Source organism: Echeneis naucrates, chromosome 24 (genome assembly GCF_900963305.1).
Source record: "Echeneis naucrates chromosome 24, fEcheNa1.1, whole genome shotgun sequence".
Taxonomy (NCBI): domain Eukaryota; kingdom Metazoa; phylum Chordata; class Actinopteri; order Carangiformes; family Echeneidae; genus Echeneis; species Echeneis naucrates.
Genome location: NC_042534.1, coordinates 9,495,130 through 9,521,897, shown reverse-complemented (window position 1 = coordinate 9,521,897; position 26,768 = coordinate 9,495,130). Strand labels below are relative to the sequence as shown.

The window sequence follows — 26,768 nt, the reverse complement described above, 5'->3', positions numbered from 1 at the left end:
TATGAGAAAAAGAATAGATGTAAATAGTACAATTATTCATCCAGGTTGAGTGTTGTGGTTTACTATGACATGTGTTGAGTGATTAATGTTTACAGCTATGAGAAGTGAAATTGTCTGCCGAGAAAAAGGCCTAAAGTTAAGTTACTTAGGAAATTAAGGATTCCAAAATGAACAATATTTATTGTGTTATGCTGCAAATTAAAATTGAGAAAATGTACATAAAATTGTTCAAATCAGCCACAAAGTGATCTAACATCCGAACGTTGCTTAAATCCTAATAATTTTGATACATTTATCTGATAATTCCTCCGTACTTTCACATTAGTACACATTAAACCCCCTGATACATCCCATCTCATCATCCTTCTCTTGTGCATTGTGTTCTTTAAGCACATTTGCTTAATCAAGACAATCAAAAACGTCCTGAAAGTGTTGTAAGAAGTACAAATTTATTGATCAGCACTCACAAACAACTGATTAATCACAATCATGTGAAAAATTGCAATCAAAGCGAGGGGATTTTTTACGATCATCATATTCCAACAGGTCCATGAACCTGAACTTTGTGATCAGCAAAATATCCAAGCAAAAAGGAAATATGCTCCTAAGTGTTTAACTTTTACAAGACATTATCATAAATGCTATTTCAAACTACATTTTCAATTTGTTCAAAGAAAATTTTGTAAATATTCTTAAGTTAAAAACTCAATATGTTTTTGAGGAAATATGAAGTTGGTAGATTTCTGAATTATTTGTTTACTTAAAAAGGGGTTTAAAAACAAACAGGTCCCGAAAATTCTCATGGTAGATGTTAAAGTGTGATATAATCTCAGAAGATTGTGCTGTGAAGGTTGACCCAAGGGTGCATCAATAGACCACTATATCACCAGCGGGTGTTGCAGAGAGAATTTAACAAGAGCACCAAAATGCTGCTTTTTCGTTCGGTGTTGTGTAACTCAGTGAAATCACATGACACAGGTTAATCCTTGAGTCATTTTCTTATCACGAGACAACGAGAGGTTCAAGCTCATAACACACTCTACCAGCCAGGTCCTCGGGAACCCTCTCAACTGAGGTATCACCCTCAGCGTCCTCAGTCTTGTCCTCTAGGTGGCTGTGTCCAACACGCGCATTCACCTTGGTAGTGTGGCCCCTGACAGAGATATGGATGGCAACAGTCAAAAACACCAGTCACTGGATTTGAAACTAAATGCATGTGTGTGTTTAAGTGATTTTTCCTACTGTGCATCGAGGGCTCCATTGCTTCTGTCTTCCCTATCTTGCTTTAGTGATCCACCAAACCTGTTGCTAAACTGAACCATGGTACCTGAGCAGTGAGAATAAAATGATCGTGATTACAAAAATTATTTAGTTGTGTGGACACTTGGGGGCAGCAACTAAACACAATACAGACACATTTCTCTGCTACCTACCAGCACCACGCCATTTCTTTCTCCAGACCAAGAAGCCTATGACAAGCACGAGTAGCAACACCACTAAACTAACCACAACTCCTGTGGCAGTTGAAGATGATGAGGCTGCTGTAATAATAGTATTAAAAAGACCGTATAGGAGAGTTAGTTAAGAGGGAAATCAGCTCTAACCATATGGAATCAATTCTTTTCTCTTTGCGGGGCTTACCAGCTACAGCAACTTGAAGTGGCTTTGATGAGATGGAAGTGAAGGTCAATGAAGAGATGTTGACACTGAAGATACAGATATATTCCCCCTGTTGTGTAGCATCTACTGCGGGGAACTCAAAATTTGCCAGGTAGAATATAGAGTGGCCAAATGCTGACTTCATTTCAGTAGTGTTGCTTTTCAATTCTCTCAAAAGGAAGACACCTTCAGGATATCTGGAATGAGTAGAGCAAGTGATGGAGAAAGTGGTGCCTTGATCCACCGATATTTTGTCGGGGCTGTAGACCACCATTGCGTGAGGAGATGTCAGGGAAATGCTGGGCTTCTCGAGTTTCACTGAAAAAGAGAGGCACATTTTTACAAACGTATTTTAATCATGGAATCCATTGCAAATCTAGCACAGACAGGCACAAAGATGTTAACCTGTGACAGAGAGGTCTGCAACATTTCCTTGAGGATAATAGATGACCTGGTTGGGCAGTTTCTTGTGATATTCACAGAAATATGACCCCCTCTGGCTGAAGTCCACTGCAGGGAAGGCAAAGGTGGCCGATTCATGCTCAGAGAATTTCTCCATTTTAAATGATCCTTGGGTCTTTTTCAGAACAAACGTTCCTCCTGAGTGTTCAGTTACTATCGTGCAGGTGATTTCAACTCTGTCACCCCAATTTACCTCAGGAGAGGGACTCAAAGTGATTTGAGGCTTCTCGAGGGAACCTGAAAATGATAAATAGTGATTTAGAAAAGCCAGCACAGCTTCATTGAGGTACAGTAAGAGATGATGACTTAAACCATAGATTCGTGAGCTTTACCTAAGCAGATCACACCAGCATCTTCACCGTGCCCACAGTTATTTTCTCCAAACCCGGGATGTGAACAGTGTGTGAGGGCAGACTCTTGGCCTGTACATTCCACATTATCCAGCCATATTGGACCATTTCCTCGACCAAAGTGGGCACTTGTAGGAGCAGAAACTGCATGACCACAGCCAATCTGCCTACACACTACATCAGCATTGCTCATTTCCCAGTCATCATCACACACAGTTCCCCACTGGCCTTTATAGTAAAGCTCCACTCTACCCGAGCATTTATTGGCACCATTGACCAAGCGAATCTGTGCTGCAAAGGAAAACACCAATGAAGTTAGTACAAATGAAAAGTACAGCCATCCCGACAATCCTTTGTACACATCTTTCAGAGTTTAACCAATTTTGGAACATCTATGCATACTGTATCAGTCACTCGTTCAATTTTCCACTTTTCACTTACTGATGTTAACCAGCTTCTGATGGTATAAAATGACTCGTCCAACAGCATAAGTGAGAATTTTGAACACATGATTTAAAGGGCATTACCTGCACAGACAGCACCTGCGTCATGTTCATGTCCACAACTCGACCGCCTGAAGCCCCCAGCTGAGCACTGCCGAAGGGAGGTCACGTTGTTAAAACATGCATGGTTGGCCTCCACTATTGTTCCACTGCCCCTTCCAAAGCTGGCACCGCCGGGAGCGCTGACACCACGGCCGCACTCCAGCAGCTCACAAACCACTTCAGCTTTACTGAGGGTCCAGTCTGCATCACAGACTGTTTGCCACACCTCGCCATGACGAACCTCTACTCTGCCTGAGCACTCATCACTCTTTTCATTGACCAGCCGGACCTCCAAACTTCCTGTAAAGTAAAGTAAGCTAAAGTTGTTATGAAGTCAAAGATATGAAAAATAAGAAATAATAATAAAAGACAACTGATTCAACTGATAATGCAGAACTGTGTGTTTTGCTCATTTATTATAGCATAGCTTTGGCACAGTGTGATACAGGTTTTCATTATTTCATTTATATGACTGATTGAGGAATAATACATTTAGTTCTGATGCCAGGGGGATTCTGAATCTATCATATGTGTGTTTAGCTTCAACCTTCTTTACTGATGTTTGAACAGTAAATGCTTTCCATTACCTGTGCAAATAACACCAGCAACTGAGGAGATGTTGCAAGTTTTTTCTGTGAATGGTCTTTGAGGGCATTGAGCCAGCGTGGACTCCATTCCATTGCATTCAATTTGATCGATCCAGGTCTGTCCTGTGCCGTGTCCGTAATCGGGCATGGTGGTAATCTTATGAGCCCTCCCACATTTCAGCTGTCTGCACACCACAGTGGCATCATTCATATCCCAGGATTCGCCACACACGTTCCCCCAGCCACCTTTGTCGTAAAACTCAACTCTTCCAGCACAACGGTTGGCTCCATTAGCCAATCTCACATTGCCTATAAGCGACAGCTTGATAGTTATATCAATGTTCATTCATTTGACACGTGTCTTAATATAAAGCTATACATTTTTGTACGAAAAAAAGAATATTGGCGTAGCTCAAAATGATTATAACCACATTAAAGAGGAAAGGACATTTGGTTAAGGTGATAGCATCCTTTGCATTACTGTATTACATGCACCAACGTTTATGTTTTTGGGTTTTTTTTTTCCTCCAATTTTAATGGTGCAATATGAGTTTAAACACTCGGTTTATATGAGTGAAAAAAAAGTAAATAGCATTTTTGCTTACATATTAATATTTCAAACTGAAATATTGTCTGCTAACCAATTTATGTAGAAAAGTTGCAGTGTCATTATTTCATAGTTCCTTCTGCGATGAGCGATGATGATGTCGATGTCTTACCTGAACATTTAACAGCTGCTTGCTCAATGTCGTTGTGACTGGTTGCAGTATATGTTCTCAGTGTGCACTGTGTGAGAGACGTCTCTCTGCCGTTGCAGGTGATCTGATACCCTGACAGATCATCCCCTTGACCAAATGACTGCGTGGTCTTCACAGCATCTCCACAACTCATCTCTCTGCACACCACAGAAGCTTCATTTGTGCCCCAGTTGAGATTAAATGCTGGTGCCCAGTGGCCATTGTGGTAGACTTCCACCCTGCCGGAGCACTGGTCAGTCCCATTGATCACCCTAAGGGTAGCTGTTGTTCAAAGCACAGTAGAAGCAATCAATAATTATTTAAGTTGTTTGGACACAAAAATATTATCTCAAATGTTTTGTGATTTCCATTTAAACACTGTAATCGACATGACTGTTTAGTAGCAGTTAGATTTATAATAAACAGCTCGGTCAGCCCAATCTGAGAGAATCAGTGGTGACAGATAAATGTAAGCATGAATGCATAAAGCAACACAGTATAAAACTGAGATGGTACCTGAACACACCACGCCAGCATCTTCACCATGGCCACAGTTATTCTCTCCAAAGGCAGGATGGATGCAGTGCACGAGGGACGATTCATTCCCAAAACAGTTGACATCATCCAGCCAGATGTCTCCAGTGCCCTGACCAAAGAAGGCCGCCCCTTTAGCTGTCTGAGCCGATCCACAGTCCATGGCTCTGCACACCACCTGAGCATCTTTGTAGTCCCAGTCGTCATCGCACACAGTTCCCCACATGCCATTGTGAAGCATTTCCACTCTGCCAGAGCATCGGGAGGTGCCATTGGCAAGCCTCAGTGGTGGATTACCTAAGAGCAGTTCACCTCATGTTAAATTACTTTACAACCGAAATTCAAATAATTAAATATCATGGTCATGGTTAGGCAGTGAAGTAGTTTATCAGTTAGGTGGGTGGCTAGTTTAATGGCTATAGTTTGCACTCAAGTAAAAGGAACATCAAGTAAGAAGACGACTGCAAGTAAAAGGAAATTCAAAGTCACGTTACATGAGATTGCTCCCATGAACTCTGACAGCCCAACACTGTCATCAATTTTTAAGAGGAAGTTTGAGTTGAATTATAATAAAACCCAAGGTTATATATCTTCATGAATGCTTTGCTGCAGGATTGCTTTCATGGTCATCTAAAAATAATCAGAAATATCAGTGACTCACAGGTGACACAAAGATGCAGTGAGCTCTGAATTGATTTATGTGTGTTTGTGTTGTTCATTTTCAATCAAAAATTACAAATTTCTCTTGCCGTTGGTAAAGGATGTATAGTTCATAGATGTTCATCATCTGCTTTTAAAGATTTAAGTCTTACTTAAAGCCATAGCCTTCCACCAACTACCAACAATCCTTGAGTCGGCCTGCACATTATTAATTTTGGTACATGTATGGAACTTCCTGACAATTACAGACAAGGAGGGCCAAATGCATATAAGCCAGTCTTGCTTTTAATGACCATGTGGCTTTTGTTATTCTATGTGAATGGTGCTGCTGTATAACTTCATTCATTGTGTCACTGTTACCTGTGCATGAAACAGAAACACCTTCACATGTTCCTGTGTATTCTTGAATGTCACACTGGCCTATAGAGGTCACATTGCCAATGCATCTACTTGTAAACCCTCTCAGTCCACTTTCACCAAAGTTGAATTGTTGCTGATATTTTTTTGGCGTTCCACAACTGATTTCTTTACACAACACCAGAGCCTCTTTATGGCCCCAGTTATTACTACAAATCTTTCCCCAGTGGCCATTGTGGTAGACCTCCACTCTACCAGAACACGAGTCAGTCCCATTGCTCAGTCTGATTGTTTCTGTAAAGAAAGCAGATAAAAAGGGCCATTCAATATGTTGTTTGTTTTTATTTTATCGCTAATATTCCAGCAATCACTTGCAACAGTTCCACCTTCAAAGTCATTATTTTTTCCACATTTGTCACTTTGGCACTCTGAATCACGGTCTCATCTACATATTGATGAATCCGTTTTTATTCAGGTGATGTGACAAATATGAACAGTGAACTGTGTAAAGCATTTGTCACCTGAACATTCAACGCCAGCGTCCTCATTATGATCACAGTCGTGTTCTCCAAAACCTCTGTGAGGGCAGTCAGCAAGTGACTTTTCAGTACCAGTGCACTCAACATCATCCATCCAGACCTGCTGATCCCCTCTGCCATAGTAGGCCTTGTACTTGACTGCGAGGGCATTTCCACAATTCATCTCTCGGCATACAACATTCGCTTCCTGGATTCCCCATCTGTCGTCACAAACCGTTCCCCAGTGGCCATCATGGAAGACTTCAACTCGACCAGAGCAGCGATGGGTTCCATTCATCAGACGAAGTGGTTTACTGTCTTTTAGAGTGAAAAGAAGACATAAAGAGCATTTTATTGACTCTGACCATGTAAATTTCCCAACAAAATTACCGATGTAGCAACATGACCTCATGGATCACTTACTTGTACAGTAAAGAGTGGCATCAACACATGCTTCCTTAGAGTCTTGAATTGGACACTGTGAAATTGAGGTCTCATTTCCAACGCAGGCGACTTTGACTCCGACCAGGTCATTTGCCTGACCATAATGTAGCGGTACAGTCTGAAGGGCAGCGGTGCCACAGCCGATTTCTCGGCAGACCACTTCGGCGTCGTCCTTGGCCCAGTCACTGCTGCATACCCGTTTCCAGTGACCCTCATGATAAACTTCCACTCTGCCGTTACACCGATTGGTTCCATTGACAACTCTCACATGATCTAAAAATATTGTGGTCAGAAATGTAAAGGAAATCAACAAATATGAAAAAAATAAAAAATAAAAAAAAACAATTGGCTGAGAGAGTTGTCAAAGAAAGATAAAAGTCAATTATTATACTCACTTACAGCAAATACAGATAGATAGATAGATAGATAGATAGATAGATAGATAGATAGATAGATAGATAGATAGATAGATAGATAGATAGATAGATAGATAGATAGATAGATAGATAGATAGATAGATAGATAGATAGATAGATAGATAGATAGATAGATAGATAGATAGATAGATAGATAGATAGATAGATAGATAGATAGATAGATAGATAGATAGATAGATAGATAGATAGATAGATAGATAGATAGATAGATAGATAGATAGATAGATAGATAGATAGATACTTTATTTATCCCAGACTGGGATAAATAATGGGAAAATAATGGGGGAAAAAATGCAAAAGATGATAGGATGATAAAGTCATGAAAATCATGGCTTGTGCTGAATTTTTCACTTTGGGTAAAGATGAAGTTAACAACCATGAAGTTGCTATAAAGAGGTTAAAAATTACTAACCCTAACCATAACCCTGAGTGGAGGTGGGGATGTTTTGGAAATCAAATTGGCATTCTGGGGAATAAATTTCTGTTGGATTAATTTGCACAAAAAAGAATAAATAGAATAATTCACCATTGGGGGCTTGTTATCTGTACCTACGATTCAAACTGCAGGAAATTAATACAAACTATGCTATGCTTCAGTTAACCTGGCTCTAGCAAAAACCTAATTTATATTAATGTGTACTGAAAATGCATTTACTTGATTTCTTGAAGCAAGGCACGATTATTAATTAATTAATCTTTAAGATAAATGCTGTGTTAGCGGCTTTCTAACATGTATTTGCCAATTTTTTCCAGTTCCACATTTCATGCTAATTCCTTATATATATAAATATAATGGGGAAGGAGTTTGATATGGCCTGAAAACATAAAATGCCTCTAAATGTGGAGTCAATGTGGAGTAAGTTAGAAGAAAAAACTGCCAACTCCAAAAATATCCAACTGTCCCTTCAAAAATTCAAGCATTGGTGTTAAGTGAATGAACTCACCTGAACAGATAACACCAGCATCCTCTCCATGGCCACAGTTATTATCCCCAAACTGCCTGTGTGGGCAGTTTAGGATGGAAGTCTCCGTACCAATACACTGCACATCATCCAGCCAAATCTCCTCCTTTCCCTGTCCGAAGAAGGCGCTTTTTTTGGACTCCAGAGCTGTCCCACAGTTTAACTCGCGACACACAACGTCAGCACTGGCCATGCTCCAGTGATCATCACACACTGTTCCCCAGCTGTCTCTGTGGTAGATCTCCACTCTACCAGCACAACGGGAAGGCCCAACCAGCCTAATTTTTTCACATTCTGCAAATTAGGAAATGAAGGCACAGTGACTGTGGGCTGCCTGATTTTACACTTAATAAGGTGTTCCTTTTTGATTCATCTAGTGGTAATATATCAAATATACATTGGCTATTTTAATGATATCTATATGCATGAAACATAACCTTACTAACCTGTAAGCAGCAGTAGACTCAGCAGACCTACAGCAGGAAATATACAGGAAAATGTTGATTTAAATTTTAATTTGTCAGCAAAACCCCAAAACTATCACTTTATTTTTGAGATGTTTGGAAAAAAATAATTCAATTCCCAACATTAAAGCATTTACTGTTTCACATCAAACACATTTAAAGCATTCAAATATAAAGATCAATACTATTTTAAATATCAAAATGGATTTTAAACACCCCGGGGTGGCAAACCTTGTGGTTTGCAAAAACTGTGATGATACTGAAACTGACAGAAACTCACCTACTGACAAATGTAGAACAAAATGTAGTTTTTCAGCAGAAATTAGGATCATATTGTGTCTTCAGAGTGGGTCAAATGCTGTAATGACACAGTAAAAATCAAAATTAAAAAAAAAAAGAAAGGAATACTGCATTTCCTCATCTGCCGTTATCAGAGAGAAAAAAAGAAGAAAAAAAAAAAAAAATGGAAACTCAAAAAATTTCAAGAGGCCTTACCTTCTAAATTCAATGATTCAGCTATTGAACGGAACTCACAATTTAAAATGAATCATATTTGAAATACCCACATGATAGAAGCCCCTTGTATGGTTCAAGTAATTGTATAAAGTGACTTGACTGGACTTTCACTGCAAACTGGATGCATGTTGACATTTTGATCAATCATTAAAGACGGAGGATCAAAGGAGATTTTTGTTGAACAATATATCTACATTTCAATGTGAAAACTACATTATACTCATCAGTAAATCATGACTACATTTACATTGATATATGCAAGGGCTCCAGTAGTAATTACATAAGGATGCATTGCAGGAAAATGAACAGAAAATATAGATCAAAAGGAGAGCAAATGTCCAGAGGTGAACTTGACCACGGCCTCATCTTGATAACCCCAACCAGCTGCCCCCATCCTTTATACACTGCACATTGAAAATATTAAAGCAGAATCAGTCCCTCATTCGGTTCCAGCTTTGCTTTGCAGTAATCTGAAGGAATTAACTCATAACTAGCACAGCATCCTGGTCACTATCTTTATCTGCAATTTTCTAATCACATTGTTTTCCTGTGTTTTCAGAAGACCTGGATAATTCCAAAAACAATCTAGGTATTTTTTAACTGCCATTTGTGTAAATAAATGCCCATAATGAATAAAAGCTTATATAATGCAACAAAAGTTTAAGCTGCAAGGATTGTTAAGAAGAAGCATCCTTTTTTACAAATGATTTTCTTACCTTAGAAAATAAGTAGTTTTGCTCATCAGTATAATTATAAGCTAAGAGGGTAAATCTTTATTCACTCCAGTCTGTTTGTCAAACACACAATTCATAGATCAGTTCTTGTCTCAATTAGTTTAAATGGAACAGAAATGATACCCACCTCCCCTTACGAAATTCTGAGAAACTGAACTTTCTTCTGTACTACTCATTGAGTTCCTGTTAGAGAGTTTAAAATATGACCCACTCTATCGTTTTGGTGTTACATGAACCGTTACAAAATCACTCAGACTATATTTTGTGTGTCGATCAATAAGCATTGGCTCAGTGATATGAATTGATAATATAAAATAAACAACAGATATGGGAAGCAGATCAATTATGATTTCAGAATTCTGTGGGTCATCACCCGAACTTGTCTAACTAAATGTAGCAGGTTTTATAGTTTTTATTATTATTATGATTATTACTATTAGCCTTTATTTCTTTTGCTATTTGTTTTTGTTATTTACATTTTCTGGACATGTTTTTTTTTCCCCCCTACATTTTTCATCTTAAGAACATACAGTACTGTCAGCTTGCATGATGTTGCCTAACTGATTTGTCTATTCAGCATTTTGAGTTTCCAGGATCAGCCATCTGTTGCTACACACATTATGAATTTCCTTAATTTAGTTCTAGTGCCAGCTCAGCTTCCATGACTCCCAATAACAGACATGCTGAATTCACAAAATCACCAGAGTCTCAACTTCCCTTTCATGCTTTGTGTACCATACAAAAACTGATTCATATACATTTCTCTATTTATAACTGCACAGGTTTCTCACACAATTCTCTGAAGTAATAGAAATGGTCATTTCATCAGCAAAGGTTGTATTAATGGTGGCTCTTTTCGGTTGAGCATCCTTGCAAGACATGCCTGTGTGAGAGCATTATAAACAATCTTCATTATGTTTATTTTCAATTAGTTGAAACCCAAATTAAGTGTGTTAAACTTCAGCTTGACAGAAACTTTTAGAAAAATCTGTCTCTTCTGTCAAGCAATGAAAAGAATACTGAGGTCTGGAGAGGACAGCAGGTTAAGCACATATTGATGTCTGGGTAAATCATTACAGACATACAGATAGGCATCACTGATGGGAAAAGAACTACGCTGTTGAAAGGGGGCACCATGAGCAGCACAACAAACAGGGTGACCATGTCATATACAAGAAAACGGTTGCACAATTTGAAAAGAGAGATGTGACTTGGTCAGGAGTTCCACGTTCTCACGAAAAACTGCAGTGCAAGAATGACATGAAATGCTGGTTTCCTACACAGATTAAACAACATGGGTTTAAGCTTCTTAAAAAGAGAAATTGTAGATCTGGGTAAAATTGGGGGAAAAAAAAAAAAGAAAAATCAGGATTTTAACAAAGTGTCCGATTAATTCTTCTCAATGCACAATCAGTGCCTCCTCTGCCTCTATTTGTCTTGTTTTGTCTGTTTACATTTGCAACATGCCTCCTCCTCCCAGATCTGATGTTCCCCACCTGTCCACACACAGTCACTGGATTTACCACACTGAACTATTTTCTTGTTTAAGGTTGGTTCCTGTTATTGTTGCCATGTACTGTAAATCTGTTTGACATCCTTTTGAGATAATATTAGCGCGCAGACTTGTTAGTATCCATTCACAAGACTTTAAATTATTTTACAATTATCGATACAAGTCAGCACAATAGGAATGCTGCTGGTTTTAATCGTGACAGCGTGGCGTCTTGTGTGTATCCCCAGATGGCACAATGTTCAGAAAAAGTGCCCAGAGCCAGTGAGGGTGCATGTGTTTGTGTGTGGCATTCATGTGTAAACATAAAAGGATCAGTTAACCACCCAACCATGATCATTTAATAGGAGGGACACGAAGAGAACAAACTCACAGAACATTTGAGAGCCAAGCATTTCCCATGATGTGTCAATCCAAATTCATTGTATAATCTGTCGCACACACGCCGGGCAGTTTTACAACAGTTCACCAACTCAGGCTTTTGGAAAGCACATGTAGAAAACTTAAAGAAATCTTAAAGCAATAATTACTTAATATAGATTTCTTACATCCTTTTGGAGTTATCGAAAACGTCTATTCCTGTAATTTATGTGAAACTAATAGTTATATAATGTAGCTGTTTTGACTGAAGGATAAAGGTGGTCCTCTATATTTTTCTACTTTACATTTTCCTTCATTGTAAAGAAAATTGGGCAGTTTATTTTTGGGTGGTCCCATATGAACCAATTCAGAGTTTAAAATAGTCCCTGCAAAGGCAGAGACTACTTGTTTTAGGGAATTGTTGAGATTTTTTTTTTCTTTTTTAATGACATATGTTTGCAACTTGTTAAGTTCAGAACAACTAGGCTTGGTCAGAGAGCCAGAGATACGGTAGGGAAGTAAGAACATGTCGAGAGATAACACGTGGTTTCTTTTGGTATTTTTACCTGATTCGGGGACAATAGCAAAAACATATATATTATTACCAATTATGCACTTTGATTAAACTGACAGTGGAATGATACAAGAATAGGGTATTTTTTATTTGATGAGAGAGACTGAAAACTGAGCGCAACGTTGACAAAGACATTATTTACTTGTATGCTTGACAACAGGAGTTTTGGTCTCCTTGGCTTTGCTAAGTTGCAGTATCACTCTCACCTATGGTAACTCTCACACACACACACACACACACACACACACACACACACACACACACAAAGTCTAATAAGCCCCAGGTTGCCTTAAGTGGTGCCTGCAAGTTCTTGTGTACTTAGCACAGCCTTCATTAACAGCTGCTGATTTAGACAGATACACACACACACTAAGGCATGAACACACAATAAAGGTGTGTATTCAGGTGGCTATCATTTCTTCATTATAAACTGACCTACTACTATCTACTACTAATGCTAAGATTTACTACATTGTCTGCTGATTTGTACAGAATTTAAGCAACTGCATTTAAAAAACCCCAAACATTTACTGTCATGGTCTGTTTAGCATGAAAAGGAAATGCAAATACATCATTATAAAGTTAATACGCTTCTTTTCTGATTCAGTTTCAGTGGCTTCTTTATCAGACTCTTCTTATGGACTTCAATGTTCTGTAAACAGTTTTTAGATCCAGGAGAGTTCATAGGGTGTGAAAACCACGTGAGCTGAGGTTTGGCAAAATTCTGGCATCACAGTAGAGTCATGATTAAAAACCTGATCCTGCTCAAGAAGCAATGAAGTCTGTGTCCTCATATTTTAAGGGCGTCAGGAAATTGCACCTCAACAGCTTGATCTATGCCTCAGAATCCTACAAAGATTGGGGGAAAAACAGAACAACAGTTAAAACAATTACTTGGTCATTTGCTGCAGCTGCAACTCAGATAGAACTTAATGCATTCCAGAGTAAATATTATAGACATCCCTGCTAAACATCAAACTCAGGAGCATTTACGGACTGGATCCATCTGTGTTATCCGTCTGGTTTATAGGTAACCAAATCAGATCATGGATGTGACTGGAGCAAAATTGAATAAATGGTCTTTAGTGTTGAATGGCAACAGCCTCGTCTGGTAACAACTGCATCAACAAATGACCTACATTAATTGCATATCCTTCGCAAATCATCGCAGCAGTTCAAGCTATGAAAATCAGCCGTTGAATTGTTTTCAGGGTGAACTAGGAACTAGAAAGAACTCTAGCAGGATGATAGAAAGCTGCTGAGTACAGATATACTGACTTCTCCTTTTCCCATCCTAATGAAAATGTCAATTATGAAAAAGCCATAGAAAATCTGTCAAATGTTTCAGAAAACATGCTCCTGATTCAGTACCAGAGACATGGTGCTGTGTTTAGTCATCAGTCATTGAGCAACTTAGGTGGTGGCATTACTTATGACACAATAAGCAGTGAAGTCCTGTGTTTGAATGATCACTCACTTTTACTGATGGCTGGGACTTGAGCCCAAGGAATGCAAACACAGTGTTGTTCTCCTTCGACTGGAAGAAGTCTTCATAGTCCTGAGAGGGTGAGTACAAAAAAATTAGGATGTTGAGTATTACATAATCTTTAGGCTGCAAGTTTGAAAGATGCTTGTAAACATCCCTGCCAAATAATCCTCACACTGCTGCTGTTTGTATAAATCAGCGACTGTGACATTGCAGAATAATGTTGGATTACCTTGGTCAGTGAGAGTGACGACAGGCAAACCAGATAATCTGCCCGTCCGTGAAAGTGGATTACAACAGGGTTACAGAGTGGTGTCCAATTGGCGAACGGCATAAACTGACAAGCTTCACATTTGGATAGAATCCTTTCAGAAAACTTGAGAAAACTGTAAATCCAACTCACTGAATCTAAACCAAAGTGAAAATGTTTTTGAAGGGAGCTAATAAATTTTGTCCTTCTTGTTCATGAAGGATCATATGGTTTGTGCCTCTTATTGTACAAAATGGTGACCCTAATTTAACCATATTTCTTATGTAGATAAAGGTTGGCACAACAAGGACTCTAGCTGATTGCCCAACCAAACAAGGAAGCAATAATCAAGGCCACTCTGACTGAGCCTCAGAGATCCTGTGTGGGGGAAGGACAAACATTACTGCAGCACTATAATCTTTGCGGCAGAGTGGTCAGATGGAGAACTCTCTTCAGCACATAAAAGCTGTTTGGAGTTTGCATTGCAGTCCCATAAGGCCTCTCAGCCTGTGGTAAACAAGATTTTCTGATGAAAGCTTGCTTTACAGTGACATGTCAGAAAGAGACTAGGCACTGCTCGTCACTTTCCCATCCCAACAGAAAAGTATGCTGTGGAGCAATTTTTTTTTTTTTTTTGAAAGGTTGCACAAAACACATCCTTAAAGACATTGTACAGAGTATGATTGCAAACATATGGCCAACATAACACAACAATATCTGAGGGACAAGTCTATGATAAAGTCCTTGATTGGAAGTGGCTGACGTGACATGAACCCATCATACATCTGTGGAGGGACCTGACAATGACTGTCCTCTGACTGTCATCATCCATTCTGCTCGGTAGGCTGGGGCTGAATGCTACGTGATATTTCAACTTTTTTCATTTTTAATAAACTTTGTTAAAAAAAAAAAACGATTGTAAAATTCTGTATTCACATTGTCACTTTTGTGTATTGAGTGCAGAGCGATGAGGGGTTCGGGGTCTGAGTACTTTCTTCATCCTGGCGGAGAAGAATGGTTCCAAAACAAAAACAATATCTCTACTTGCTCACTATAAGGATTACAAACTGGTGTCATTCATACCCCACAGTAGCAATCCTCATTGAAGATCTGTGGAGGCAGCGGGTTGCCTTTTTCTGGTTTCTTCTCCTGGGGTATGTTGCGGTACATCCAAAGCCTCTGCTCCTCTAGCATGGTGATGTCTATTGCTTGGAAGCTGATCCGGTTGGCCTCCAGGAAACCCACTACAGCCTGCTGATGCTTTTTAACCTGGAGTGAGGAAAAATGTGGAGGAGAGTTGGTTTGGCAGAGGTGGTAAGGATGGGTAGGAAATGGAAGATGGAGGGGGAGATACTGACCAACAGGCAAACAAGAATATAATTACATAAAGTGCAGATGGATAACTAGTAAGCTGATATCCACTGAACCAGAGCATGGCTTCTAACTCAGTCTCACACACAGACACACACACACTGCATGCGTTAACATTGGCCTACATTATAAGGAATTTTTATTCGTGAGGGAGATTAAGTTTGAAATCAGAAAGCTGACAATGTTTTCCTTCAGTACTCTTAAACCTCAGTGCAGTTTATTAGACACCAGGGGACAAAAGCTTTATGATTTGCAACAATATATTACCATATTTATTCTTCTACTACATTTCACTGCAGATGAATATACACGAAAGAACAGCACCCTTAAAAGTACGTAGCCAACTTTCCCAGCTGTGCTCTATGAAATGGATGCAACAGCTCCCTGTGGTACTCTCCCATGACCTCTGGGACAACATGTCACTGTTTGTGTTTAAGTAAAACTGCATAGCAGTCTTTATGAATGCTGTGGAAAATAAAAATCAAAGGACAATTTTAGAAGGAAAAATTTCCCACAGTAGGTCGTAAACACACATTACACACAGAGACAATTCACATGTCACTTGTAGCTGTGTTTATATCTTTGTCCTATTTATGCATAATTAACTTGGTTTATTGTACCAAAATTAAGTTTTGTTTTGTTCGTACCATCTTGTTTGTGTTATTTAAGAAACCCAATTGTTGTTGTCACGGTGTCTACTGCAACAAAACCCACAGTTTATTCATTCATCCTTTTTCATCTCTATTTTAGTGTCCACCTGGAAAACTAATGTTGTGCTGTTGTGACTGATTAAATTGAATATTCATGATCATCACAAAAACCTGATGGTATGTTATTAATAAAATGTGTGCATCTGTGTGTGTGACCCAACCCCGGATAAGCTGGTGAAGATGGATGGGTGGATCTGTATGTGTATGTATTTCAGGGATGCTGAGCATCACAATGGAGCTATTGTTTTATCTAACAGACAGAGGGATTGTTCTGCACAGTCAGTTATGGGCACACACACACAGACAAAACGGCTTTATCCTGAAGCCCACAAGAAAGTAAATTAATTACACAAATACTCACTGCCTTTAAAGAGACAAATGCCTGTTTGTTCATCTGCAGAATCACTGTTAGTTTGAGACAATACTGTGTCCCACACTGCTAGTGAACCACAAAGTATAAATGACTGGGTCCTCCTCTGAGCTGAAAGCCAAGCGCATGGCTCTAAATAATAAAGAAGGTGTCCCCTGTGAGTGTGTCTGTCAGGGGATGGATGGGTCCAGATTTGTTTGTTTGTGCATGTAGGATTAAAGACAAACATACACAAATTACAGTTTTCGAGTATCTGTGCATTGTCTGAGAGCATTTCTGAAAAGCAGGGATTAGCTCAGGGTTCAGTGATAACTAATCCTCCAGTCACGGGCAGAAAGAGACAGGGAGAAAGGACAGAAAAATATTAAAGGAATAAACTGCATTTGTCCTGAACAACAGAGGATCACAACAGTTTAGAAATTTCAATGCGACTGGTACAAGTTGTTAAAACCAAGACTTGTCATAATCATTACAAAAATGTCAGTTGAGAAAGTAAAATTTGATAGTACTGAACTTGATAACCTCATTTACACTTCATTCATTTTGTGCTGATGATTTTTGCCCCATTAATCTGCTGTTGTAACTCTGCGATGAAGCTCATTTTATGTGAACACTGAACTGAAATATTTGGTTCATCACTTTCCTCTCAAGTCCCTCATTTGCACCACCTATATGTTTCTCAGATCCCAGCGCTTGACTTCATATTTCTAACATTGTTTTCTCCCATCTCCATCTCACACTAATTCCTTTTTTTCAGACTCACACACTTCCACTTCACATTAAATCAGCTAAGAGAGCCTCACTTCTCCTCTTTATTCAATCACTTGTAACTCAATTCAAAATCATTCAGCGTAAATTGCATTCACATGAGCTCAACACTAACATGACTGACCCAAATGACAAATGTATTCAAGCATGTGAATGCGCTTCATGTGTGAGAGAGGGAGTCTTAATGCAAGTGTGTTTTTGATGTATGCGTCAACGAGTTAAAAATAACTCCTTTGTAAACAGTCAAAGATTGTGCTGGCCATTTTCAACCAAGAAGGAACATGATAAAATAAATATATTACTCATTTGTACCATTACCTAAGACTTTAAGCATTCAAGCACAAGTGTTGTTTGATGATTTTCAGCTCAAACTCAGTATCAGCTGGACTCTCCCTGTAGCATGTGCCTGCTGTTTGTCTAGATGCACTGTAAGACTGGAACCACACCTTATATTCATAGCTATAACAAGAAAAAATTAGAAAAAGCTATAGCAAGAACAAAATGAAAGTTTTTTTTGATACATCCATGACTTCTCTATAAAGTGTATGAAATGTCAGAAAGCAGTAGTTAGAAATCTGATACCTGAAATACCTGAAGATACATTGTCAACTGACTTTTCTTGCCTAATCAGCAGTCCAAATATCAAATGTTTGATTTTTCAGTTGCAAAAGAAAGAAAGAAAGAAAAAAAAACAAAACAAAACATTGAAAAAATGTCCAGTTCAATTCCAAACTAAAACTAAAAACTTTGATTAGCTGGTTAATTAACAATTAAATTTGTTGGCAACTTTCTTCTGATTGATTAATCCCTTGAGCACTACAAAAGACATGCAGCAGGCTATATGTCCCGTCCAACCAAATATACTGACACAAATCAGTCTTATGTATTCAGATTAAGCCTGGCTGTAGGATGCTGCTGCTCAGCTGAGATACTGACAGGTTGAACAAGTTGAAAAGAACGTCTCTCAGAGCTTCAGCTTCTCAGAGGTTGTTCCATAAGCCAGACACTCTTACCTAATATGTGTCAGGAGAGAAAAATTTTCATAGAAGAAGGAAAACGTCCTCCTTCCAGAGGTTGACACTTTCATATGCTCCCAGTGAAATGCTTGTGACTCAAACCATGTCTCTAACGATACAGCACAGAATTTTTGAAACAGTCTCTCTCATGGCTGTCAGTCTCTATAAATCTGCTCTAGAAACTGTCTACAAGTCTTACAGTCTTGTTGCTTCAATCAGAAAAACCCGTTTCAGGCTACAGACATATGGACAGATATATTTGTAATGTTTTCTTCGCTCTGCCTGTAGAAGGCAGAAATTTTTACAAGACTCCTCATCTTCACCTCCTTTTAGGCCCAGGTGGGGTAGCACCAATTGGGTTTGTGACATGCAAAGTAAACAACCTGCTAGACGCGTTTCCCAGACCAGAGCATAGAGAAAAATTACCTAGCAAAATGACACATTGGGCTGTTGAGTTAAGATGCCAAGCTGAGTTTTATTAGACCTCCTGCCAACAAGCTCCTTAGCGCCTGATTGATTGGAATAAACACTTACCGCGACAGAGCCAGTTGAGGAGGCGATGTAGACCTTGATGACCATTTTAATCCCACATAAATGCCAAAAGGGTCGACAACAAACAGTTGGGCGAGAGCGAGAGAGTCCCGTTTCTTGTCCAGGTTAGGAGTGAAGACTTTGGACTAGTCGCCTGCGTTTATACTGAGTCATGATAATAAAAAGTAACAAGCGCTTCTTGCAGCCTGGAGCTGCACCTCTCTCCTCACCTCCGACAGCAGCACACCGCACAGCGGGCTTCCGCTCATAACCTTTCACAATAAAATAACACATTAAAAACAATGTGTACATCAGAGGGCATTTCATTGTGGAGCAACCAAGTAAAGATAAAGACAATGAACTTCATCTGATTTTTTTTTTCTTGAATTAGATTTTTTTTTTGTTGCATTGTGAAATTATGGATGTATGTAGCCTAAAGTTTTGACTGATACAGGAAGTTTGATATGGCCCAGCTGTACGGGGGGAAGGATTGATGATCGGAGGAAACTGTGTCTCCTTTAGGATCTGCTGCAAACCTGAGAGAGAAAGATTGATCCCTGCTGGTCTCTTTGCATTATAGACTCAGATTTCAGTCATGACTGGGGAATGCATGCATTTGTTTATAAGTGAGGTCCAAACTAACGTATTTTTTGTCGTTTCTGGCCTTGTGTGGGTGTGTGTTTTTTAATAAATAACTGCAATTACATGATCTGGCTATGTATTAAATGATCTTTGTGCATTTTGATATAGATCTGTAGTCACACTGAGATTAAAATGCATATTTAAAATGTGGGAAATGTCCACAGCGCCACTCCGCTGAGAGAGCGTCATTTCAGGAAGTGCTGCGGTTGCCATGGTGCGGCGTCAGCGGCTGGACCGGAGCGAAAGCTCAAGGCGTGGACCGAAAACAGAAAAGAGTACCTGAACGTCCCTGGCTGGCATGATTACTCCGTGCTGCTGCTGCTTTATTTTGGACTACAGGTCAGCCCAGTTTTATATGGACAGCCATAACCGCTGCCAAAAAGGGCGTAAGGCTGCACAGTCTATCTAACGGTCCTTAAGCTTGCTAAAGTTTATGCTAGCTAGCTTGCTAGTAACTAAAGCTTTGTAGCTAACGTCATGTAGTCAAGTCTGAATAGGAATCGACTGAATGCTACAAAGCGGTGAGATTTTCTTTACTGAACCTGGGAATGGGCATGTTAGCATCACGAGTCTCAAAACGGGAGCGCTAACACAAATCCCACCTGTTGATGGTTGGTTTGTGCTGCCATCTTAGCATATGATGTTAGCTTTATAGAACCACTAACCTGCTAACATTAGCTGTAATCAGTGGGCTGATATATGGCGTCGTCTCCATAATATTTATTTACAGCGATACTTACTGTTTTATAACACATGGTGTGAACAGGCCGCAGATGTCTCGTTGGCTTCAGGTTGCTGCATTGTGTTACTTGTAGCTCCTTGGCTGCCACTAACAATGGCAATGCATCTGTCAACAGCAGAAGGCCTACTTTAATCCAATCTGGCCGTGTCAGAGAGAGCAGCTCAGGTATAGCTATTACTAATGTTGTAGTAAGCGCCTGGTAACAAGCATCTGTTTGTCTTCATCAGACATCGTCAATCGGATTCAGAGCGTTCTCGGTTCATCCAACAGCTTTACCACAAATCTAGAGACGATTGGTTATCATCACAATCAAGAAGACAGACGTGAATGAGATATGATGTATGAGGTGAGTGTGAAAATACTCAAATATCCATATCTCTTGTACATACACATTTTCCTTTACACGGCATGTAGTGTAATATCAATCAAAATAATCACACAAGGAAAATTAAGTTCTAGTTCATATGATAATAAAAAGTTTGTTTTAATGCTCCAACTTTTCATTTTCAATTATTAATATAAAGGAAAAAAATGACAGGACTACCACTTTTCTGTTTGGATTAGACAGGACCTCTTTGCCCTGCTTGACCTACAAGGATGCTCTATTTATAGGGATGTGGCAATGTGTACTTGTGTTGCCATAGACACTTGCCCATCAAGTCATTTTATTATGGCCAGGGATGATGAACGAGCCAGACAAGTGTACAACCTTTTCACAAATAGTGAGCAGCATACTCATTCCTCAGTATTACGTTTTAATCCTTAAATATTGTTATAATTAATGAATGTTGTTTGTTCTCTTACAGTACAAACCCAAAGAAAGCAGACTTTTTTTTTACATAGGCCATATATACGGAGAACCAAAACATACAGAATATGTGGTACTCTTAATGTATATCAAAATATATTCTATCTTCTACATTCTATATTCAATCAGCATACAAGCATTTATCAGCACAAATCTGTGTGTACATGTGCATTTTATTGAAGCCAGTAATAATGACTTCACTGTTTAATAAGTCACTGTGGCAGATAGGGGGCAGGCTAGTGTTGAACGTGTAGCAACAATCATGTTTGAATAGTGATATCATACATTCAGCCTCTTGGAAAATTCCACCTAATGTTGATTGTTGCTTAGGGACCAAGATACATAATATGGAAAACCTTTCAGAAGCCAGTTAGCCTAGTCTCTTATAATTGATTTTGATCATTTTTGTCTGGTTGCACATTAGAAATGCTTTGAGATCGCTTTACCAGAAGACAATTAAATTCAATCAGGTGAAGTAGACTGCATGCCTTTATAATGTAACTCATATAATTCTGTGTGATTTGTTTCTTTTCCACTTTTTCTGTTTAAAGTGACAACATGGAGTCTGAAAATGCCACAGAGAGAGAGTATGAAGACAACCGAGATGTTAATCTAACTCACCAATCCCTTCGGAGTAAAAAAAAGAATTCCCAGTCATCATCCTTCCAGAAAGACAATAATAACTCTCAGAAGAAGAACACAGATGATGATATTGATAAAGACAGCAATGTCGAGAGTAGATCAAAAACCAGAACCTGGCATTCGGACCCTGATCGGGACCAGATGTCAGATAGAGAGGGACAGAGAAGCAGTGGCTCATTTTACTCAGAGGACTATGAGAATGAGTCTCTTTCAGAGCATTCGCTCTCACAGTACTCTCGGTCCCGGACTCCATCCCCAATTCCACAAAAGGAGGTGCGGGCAAAGCGGTTTTCTGGCAGTCCCATTTACAAGACAGGTATGTGGGAAATTAAATAAGGATAGATGGTTGTTTGAAATGTAATCCTTCCTGTTTAAATTTACTTTGCTTTACTGTCCAGGTGATGGCAGTGTACAGCAGACTATACCCAAACTGCAATTGATTATAATAAAAGTTTAAGTTTTGCTAGGCAAGTATTCTATATCTAGCTTCAACCTTCAAGTTATATTCACCATTTACATTGTACGTTTCAATCTGGTAGGTGGTGTGTGGCGCCATGGTGTATCCCGGACACAACGTTTAGGTGGCCCACCTTTGACCCACCAGCATCGCAAGGGAGTGCGAACACAAAGCAAAGAGTCTACACCCCCTAAAGATCTGGATCTTGTTACAAAGCGAATGCTTTCGGCCCGCCTGCTAAAGATAAATGAATTGCATAATGCTCTTTCTGAGTTGCAACAGCGCACTGATGAGCTGCAGAGGGAAAACCGAATTCTCAGACAGGTAGGCTATAACCCTGTAATAGGGTTGGCATATGTGGGACCTTGAACGGTATTTGTTTTCCTTTTTTCCCCATTTTTAACACTAATGGCATCTTGAAATGGAATGTCTTCTTTTCCATGCTTCAGCTCCAGGTTCGTCAAGAGAAAGCCCTGCAGCGCTATGATGACACTGAAAGTGAGATATCTCAGCTCTTGTCCCGCCACTCTAATGAGGTCCATGTGCTGCGGGAACGACTTAGGCGTACTCAAGAGCGGGAGCGGCTGGCTGAGCGGCGACTGAAGGACAGCGAGGAGCAGCTGCAGAGGAGTCAGACAACCATTTCCCGGTTAAAGAAACTGGTTAACCAGCGGGAGTTAGGAGCCAGAGATGAGCTGAGTCGCAGGTTGGAAGAAGAGAAGGCGCGCTTTCAAGAAGCAGAACGCAAGCTCAAGGTGAATTTATGGTGAAATGCTTTTACTCATTTAAATTATTATTTGATGAACCTGAGCTCTGTTTTTTTTATCCCTATATGAATCAATCATTAGAAATCAATCTGAAAAAAAAAAAAATTATGCACTTTATCGGCTTTTGAGTTTAAGGGGATAGAAGGGGATATAAATGATCTGACAGCGAACAGTGGAGCAGAATTTCTAAAGGATTAATTCCACACATTTGTTTGACTGTGTATATTTAAAGGAGCTGGAGCGTAGCATGGAGCTGAGCAACAGCAGTTACCAGAGGCAGTTGGCTGCAGAGAGGAAGAAGACCATCAGTGCCCAGGAGGAGATCAGGACCCTGCAGGAGGAGCTGGAACAAATAACCAATAAACTTAAGGTGCATATACAACACAACCAAAATAGTTTTCCTCTATTGCTATCCTGAAATAGCAGCTTGGTCAAAATATATACTTTTCACTTACTCATTTGTTTGTTCGTTTTTTTATCAGGAGAAGGAGCGAGAACTAGATACCAGGAATATTTATGCCAACCGTATGATTAAAGCCTCACAAAAAAAAGATACTGACAGTTGCACAAAACGGAAAGGTGAGACCGAACTGTTGGTTGCTGGAGGTCTTTTTTTTTTTTTATCTTAACTTCACTCTTTCATTGAGCCACAATCTATGGTCTATGGAAGACATGAAACAATTAAAAGAAATTTAGCGTTTACCAAGACTGAAGAAAATATGCTACTAAAATTATTGCTCTTAGGAATATGCATATTTAGGAATAGGTTCAGCAAAATGGACTCTAATATAGACTCTGCTTTTATTTCACTTATAGTTCCCAGCAGGAACAGCACCAAGGCAGTGCAGACTGAAGACCGGCCATCTAGTCTTGATTTCCCTACACCACCCCCAGCCATCACTGATGCCCATGGATACAATGCACAGGGACCTGATGAATACTTATCACTTAAAGTAAAATGCCTCCCTCTCAATTTTCCCACAATTTGCATTTCTTCATCTGAATGAGTACAAAGTTTTGTTTTGTTTTGTTTTGTTTTTTTTTGTCTGTAATCCCTTACCTCAACAGGAGCTTGACAAAGGGGATGGGCCCCTGGACACACAAAACTGTCAGCCTAAATGGGAACATCAGAAGATGAGAGACAAAGGCAAAGACATGGAGAAAGAGCAGGAGAGAGAGAAGCAGCAACTAAACCAGGATCTTAATGTGCTGGAAGAGAAGGCAAAGAGACTAAGAGATGGTAAAGATTATATATAGTTACACATACTTATTGTATGAACTAGATAAAAGCACGATAAATCCATAATAATAACGCTTACCTCAAGTTAACACAGTCTATGTCCACAGGCTGGGAGAAAGCAATGGAGGAAGAAGATAGAAAGAAAACAAATTCCATGTCTAACCAGGAAACAGAAGAGAACAGTACAGGAGAACAGGAGGAGGTGGACAGGTGGAACAATGAGACTCAGTCCAGTCAGCGAGCAGCAGAAGAAGCCCGTTGGAAAAAAGAGCAACTTTTGGCTAAGATGCGTGAAATAGATCGTCAAAACCAGGGAGCCATACACTCCATCTTTGCTGTGGCAAGTCCCTCAGAGTCCATTAAAAGTACCAGCGATCATTCGTCTCCCAGTCCTCCTGAGCAGAAGAACATCACATCTTCAATTTTCATCCCCACAAAATCAGAGGACTTGGCTGGTTTGCGTGCTGGTGCTGGAAGCAGAGAAGGTGGACGGAGAAGGCCTGGCATAGAGGCTGGGGCAGTTACAACAGGAATAGGAAGGAAAGCAATTCGCACAGAAATCTCCAATGACAACTTGGCCTTTGGAAACTACGCACCGTCTTTTGGACTTTCTGCTTCTCGGGGGTCATCTGGTTTCCCACCGCCTCCACCTAAAGAGGATAGGGACTCTGCATTAGAAGCAATTGGCGTTTTTAGTCTCAGAGAAGTGGAGACAGAAAAAGAAAAGCAGATGGAAAAAGGACTGGGGAAGGACAGGAAGTCCAGCCTTATGCAGCAGCTATTTGGTACCCTGTCCACATCTGCTGGAGATAGTTTGGGCTCCTCCAATCATAGGGAGGTTCTCGGTAGTCCTCCAACTACCAATGGAGTTCGTTCAAGAAGGGATGCACTGTTCAGCTTCAACTCAGGGTCTTCCACACCACCAGCATCCTCTTTAAGTACACTTCATGTTGATAGCAGACCTGCTGTCCGTGCCATCCCATCATTTGATGATGACATAGAGGAACTAACTTTATGAAAGTAATTTAGACCTGTAATCGTGTGATGATTTAAAAAATCTAAGACAATAAGTGATAAATGAATTATTTATAAAAATGTAACATTTTTGTCCGAACAAAAATGTATACATTTCCAAAAAACACACATGGAAGGGAAGAAACTGTCTGCAAAGCATTTAAAAACTATAAGACTAAAAGAGAAACAACCTGTCTTTAATTTACTATTCTAAGTGGTATTCAGTGATTCAAGTGAAACTAGTTGCACTTTCATGATTTTTATTTGTTACATATGCTCAATCTGAAAACATGTTTAGCATGTTGCAGTTGAGTCAGAATGTGACTAGTTGTTAATTTTAGACCACGAATGAATGAACTAAAATGCCTCACACATTAAATTCAATAAACTCCATAAAAGCAATACAGACATGCTGAAACTGCGGACAAATCATACCTTTCATCATAGCTTTCATAATGCAGCACTTTGCCCTATTTTACAGAAATGATAGAGGATGCAGTTGTAGTAGATGCTGAATAGCTGTAGCACTTGGTAATAATACCACAGTCTTCTACAACTCTGGAGCTTTAGGGATGTTCCTCACTTGTAAGTTGCTTTCGGACAGGTATCTGCCGAATGAGTAAACTACTGTAAAATGCAACATAACTTTAATATATGGTTGATTGGAAAACTTTATTTTTTCTTTTAGGTATCTATCTTTAACAAAACCTATTCCATCTGATTGAAGGGTTCCAATTGAGTCCAAGCCACAGAAGTTACCATTAAATGAAATGACAATCATATATTCTGATTTCTGAATTTCTATATATAAATGCCACATAAACATGGATATAAAACATGTTATGTAGAAACTTTATGAAGATGGAATTCAAATGTCTGCTTTGAATACTGTAATTACTTGTTAGAGGGAAACGCTCTTGAAGCAATCGGAAATGAAATTATTTTTGAAAATTGAACATACTGTCAATTTTGCCGAACAATTGTGTAGTTTGTGTAGAAAATATATGTTTTGTGTCAAAACAAGCGCTCACCAGCACTGGGGCCTCTTCACCAGACTCTCCCCTTGATATTCAGACAGCAGTTTATTTGTAGCTATTACACAGTACATATGTATTCCTAGAACCTCAGGGCCTTGGTACTGGTACTGATCAGTCCTGTTTGTTACACTCCTTCTACACTGACCCGACAATCAGCTCTACAACAAACCTGTTCACATTTAACTATACTGAACTGCATGTTTTTATTTCTATTTATTCAGTTGTCCTGTATCATGCAGCAGCTCTTACCGCAAACAGCATATTCAGATTATCTTATTTTTACATGGTTTGTTTGTTTTTTTTTTTGAGGACCTGTTTGTATTTAATCTTTTAGAAACGAACATACCAATTTTAGTAACCTGTGGAAAGTTTGTGGTCAATATTTTGTACTCATCTAATTGTGTTGTCATTTAAAAAAAAGAAAGAGAAATGTCTTTGTGGTATTTTGTTGGATGATGAATAAAGTGTTGCCTGGTTGTCGGACTCACACTTCTGTTACTCACGCGG

The 26,768-nt window shown here is 39.3% G+C and overlaps 3 protein-coding genes across 5 annotated transcripts; 1 reads left to right on the top strand and 2 right to left on the bottom strand.

Annotated features, from left to right (window-relative positions):
- Positions 1 to 272: 272 nt before the first annotated feature.
- Positions 273 to 10,062, bottom strand: LOC115038116 (deleted in malignant brain tumors 1 protein-like). Of its 3 annotated transcripts, none has more exons than XM_029496961.1 (17): positions 9,949 to 10,062; positions 8,997 to 9,074; positions 8,699 to 8,725; positions 8,235 to 8,546; positions 6,833 to 7,126; positions 6,413 to 6,727; positions 5,895 to 6,185; positions 4,857 to 5,171; positions 4,323 to 4,622; positions 3,604 to 3,912; positions 2,999 to 3,316; positions 2,454 to 2,762; positions 2,065 to 2,358; positions 1,642 to 1,977; positions 1,434 to 1,541; positions 1,243 to 1,327; positions 273 to 1,153 (listed from the first exon to the last, which is right to left on the bottom strand). In XM_029496961.1, the coding sequence occupies exons 2-17, from the start codon at positions 9,046 to 9,048 to the stop codon at positions 1,003 to 1,005; spliced, it is 3,816 nt and encodes a 1,271-aa protein (XP_029352821.1). In that variant the 5' UTR covers positions 9,049 to 9,074; positions 9,949 to 10,062; the 3' UTR covers positions 273 to 1,002. The 3 variants fall into 3 exon arrangements, with proteins under 3 accessions (XP_029352821.1, XP_029352823.1, XP_029352822.1); XM_029496963.1 differs by having other exon boundaries at positions 1,434 to 1,538; XM_029496962.1 differs by lacking the exon at positions 9,949 to 10,062 and adding an exon at positions 9,212 to 9,251.
- Positions 10,063 to 11,790: 1,728 nt separating this feature from the next.
- Positions 11,791 to 19,132, bottom strand: sh3bgrl2 (SH3 domain binding glutamate-rich protein like 2). The gene is made up of 4 exons (XM_029496641.1): positions 18,916 to 19,132; positions 15,230 to 15,415; positions 13,888 to 13,968; positions 11,791 to 13,259 (listed from the first exon to the last, which is right to left on the bottom strand). The coding sequence occupies exons 1-4, from the start codon at positions 18,958 to 18,960 to the stop codon at positions 13,245 to 13,247; spliced, it is 327 nt and encodes a 108-aa protein (XP_029352501.1). The 5' UTR covers positions 18,961 to 19,132; the 3' UTR covers positions 11,791 to 13,244.
- Positions 19,133 to 19,414: 282 nt separating this feature from the next.
- On the top strand, positions 19,415 to 26,564 carry lca5 (lebercilin LCA5). The gene is made up of 11 exons (XM_029496608.1): positions 19,415 to 19,538; positions 19,719 to 19,893; positions 20,524 to 20,642; positions 21,656 to 22,062; positions 22,286 to 22,527; positions 22,653 to 22,958; positions 23,203 to 23,340; positions 23,453 to 23,549; positions 23,787 to 23,923; positions 24,039 to 24,210; positions 24,318 to 26,564. Exons 3-11 carry the CDS (start codon positions 20,638 to 20,640, stop codon positions 25,226 to 25,228), a joined length of 2,415 nt encoding a protein of 804 aa, XP_029352468.1. The 5' UTR covers positions 19,415 to 19,538; positions 19,719 to 19,893; positions 20,524 to 20,637; the 3' UTR covers positions 25,229 to 26,564.
- The last annotated feature ends 204 nt before the right edge of the window (positions 26,565 to 26,768 follow it).

Excerpts from the sequence above, each read along its gene's own strand:
- LOC115038116 (XM_029496961.1), bottom strand. The coding sequence starts at position 9,048 with ATGATCCTAATTTCTGCTGAAAAACTACATTTTGTTCTACATTTGTCA. Across the intron at positions 4,623-4,856 it reads TGCTGGCGTGGTGTGTTCAG|CTACCCTTAGGGTGATCAAT; the intron begins GTACCATCTCAG and ends TTTGAACAACAG. Across the intron at positions 1,978-2,064 it reads TGCAGACCTCTCTGTCACAG|TGAAACTCGAGAAGCCCAGC; the intron begins GTTAACATCTTT and ends TCTCTTTTTCAG.
- sh3bgrl2 (XM_029496641.1), bottom strand. The coding sequence starts at position 18,960 with ATGGTCATCAAGGTCTACATCGCCTCCTCAACTGGCTCTGTCGCG. Across the intron at positions 15,416-18,915 it reads CCTCAACTGGCTCTGTCGCG|GTTAAAAAGCATCAGCAGGC; the intron begins GTAAGTGTTTAT and ends TCCTCACTCCAG. Across the intron at positions 13,969-15,229 it reads ATGAGGATTGCTACTGTGGG|GACTATGAAGACTTCTTCCA; the intron begins GTATGAATGACA and ends TCACCCTCTCAG.
- lca5 (XM_029496608.1), top strand. Across the intron at positions 22,959-23,202 it reads AAGCAGAACGCAAGCTCAAG|GAGCTGGAGCGTAGCATGGA; the intron begins GTGAATTTATGG and ends GTATATTTAAAG. Across the intron at positions 23,341-23,452 it reads AAATAACCAATAAACTTAAG|GAGAAGGAGCGAGAACTAGA; the intron begins GTGCATATACAA and ends TTTTTTTATCAG.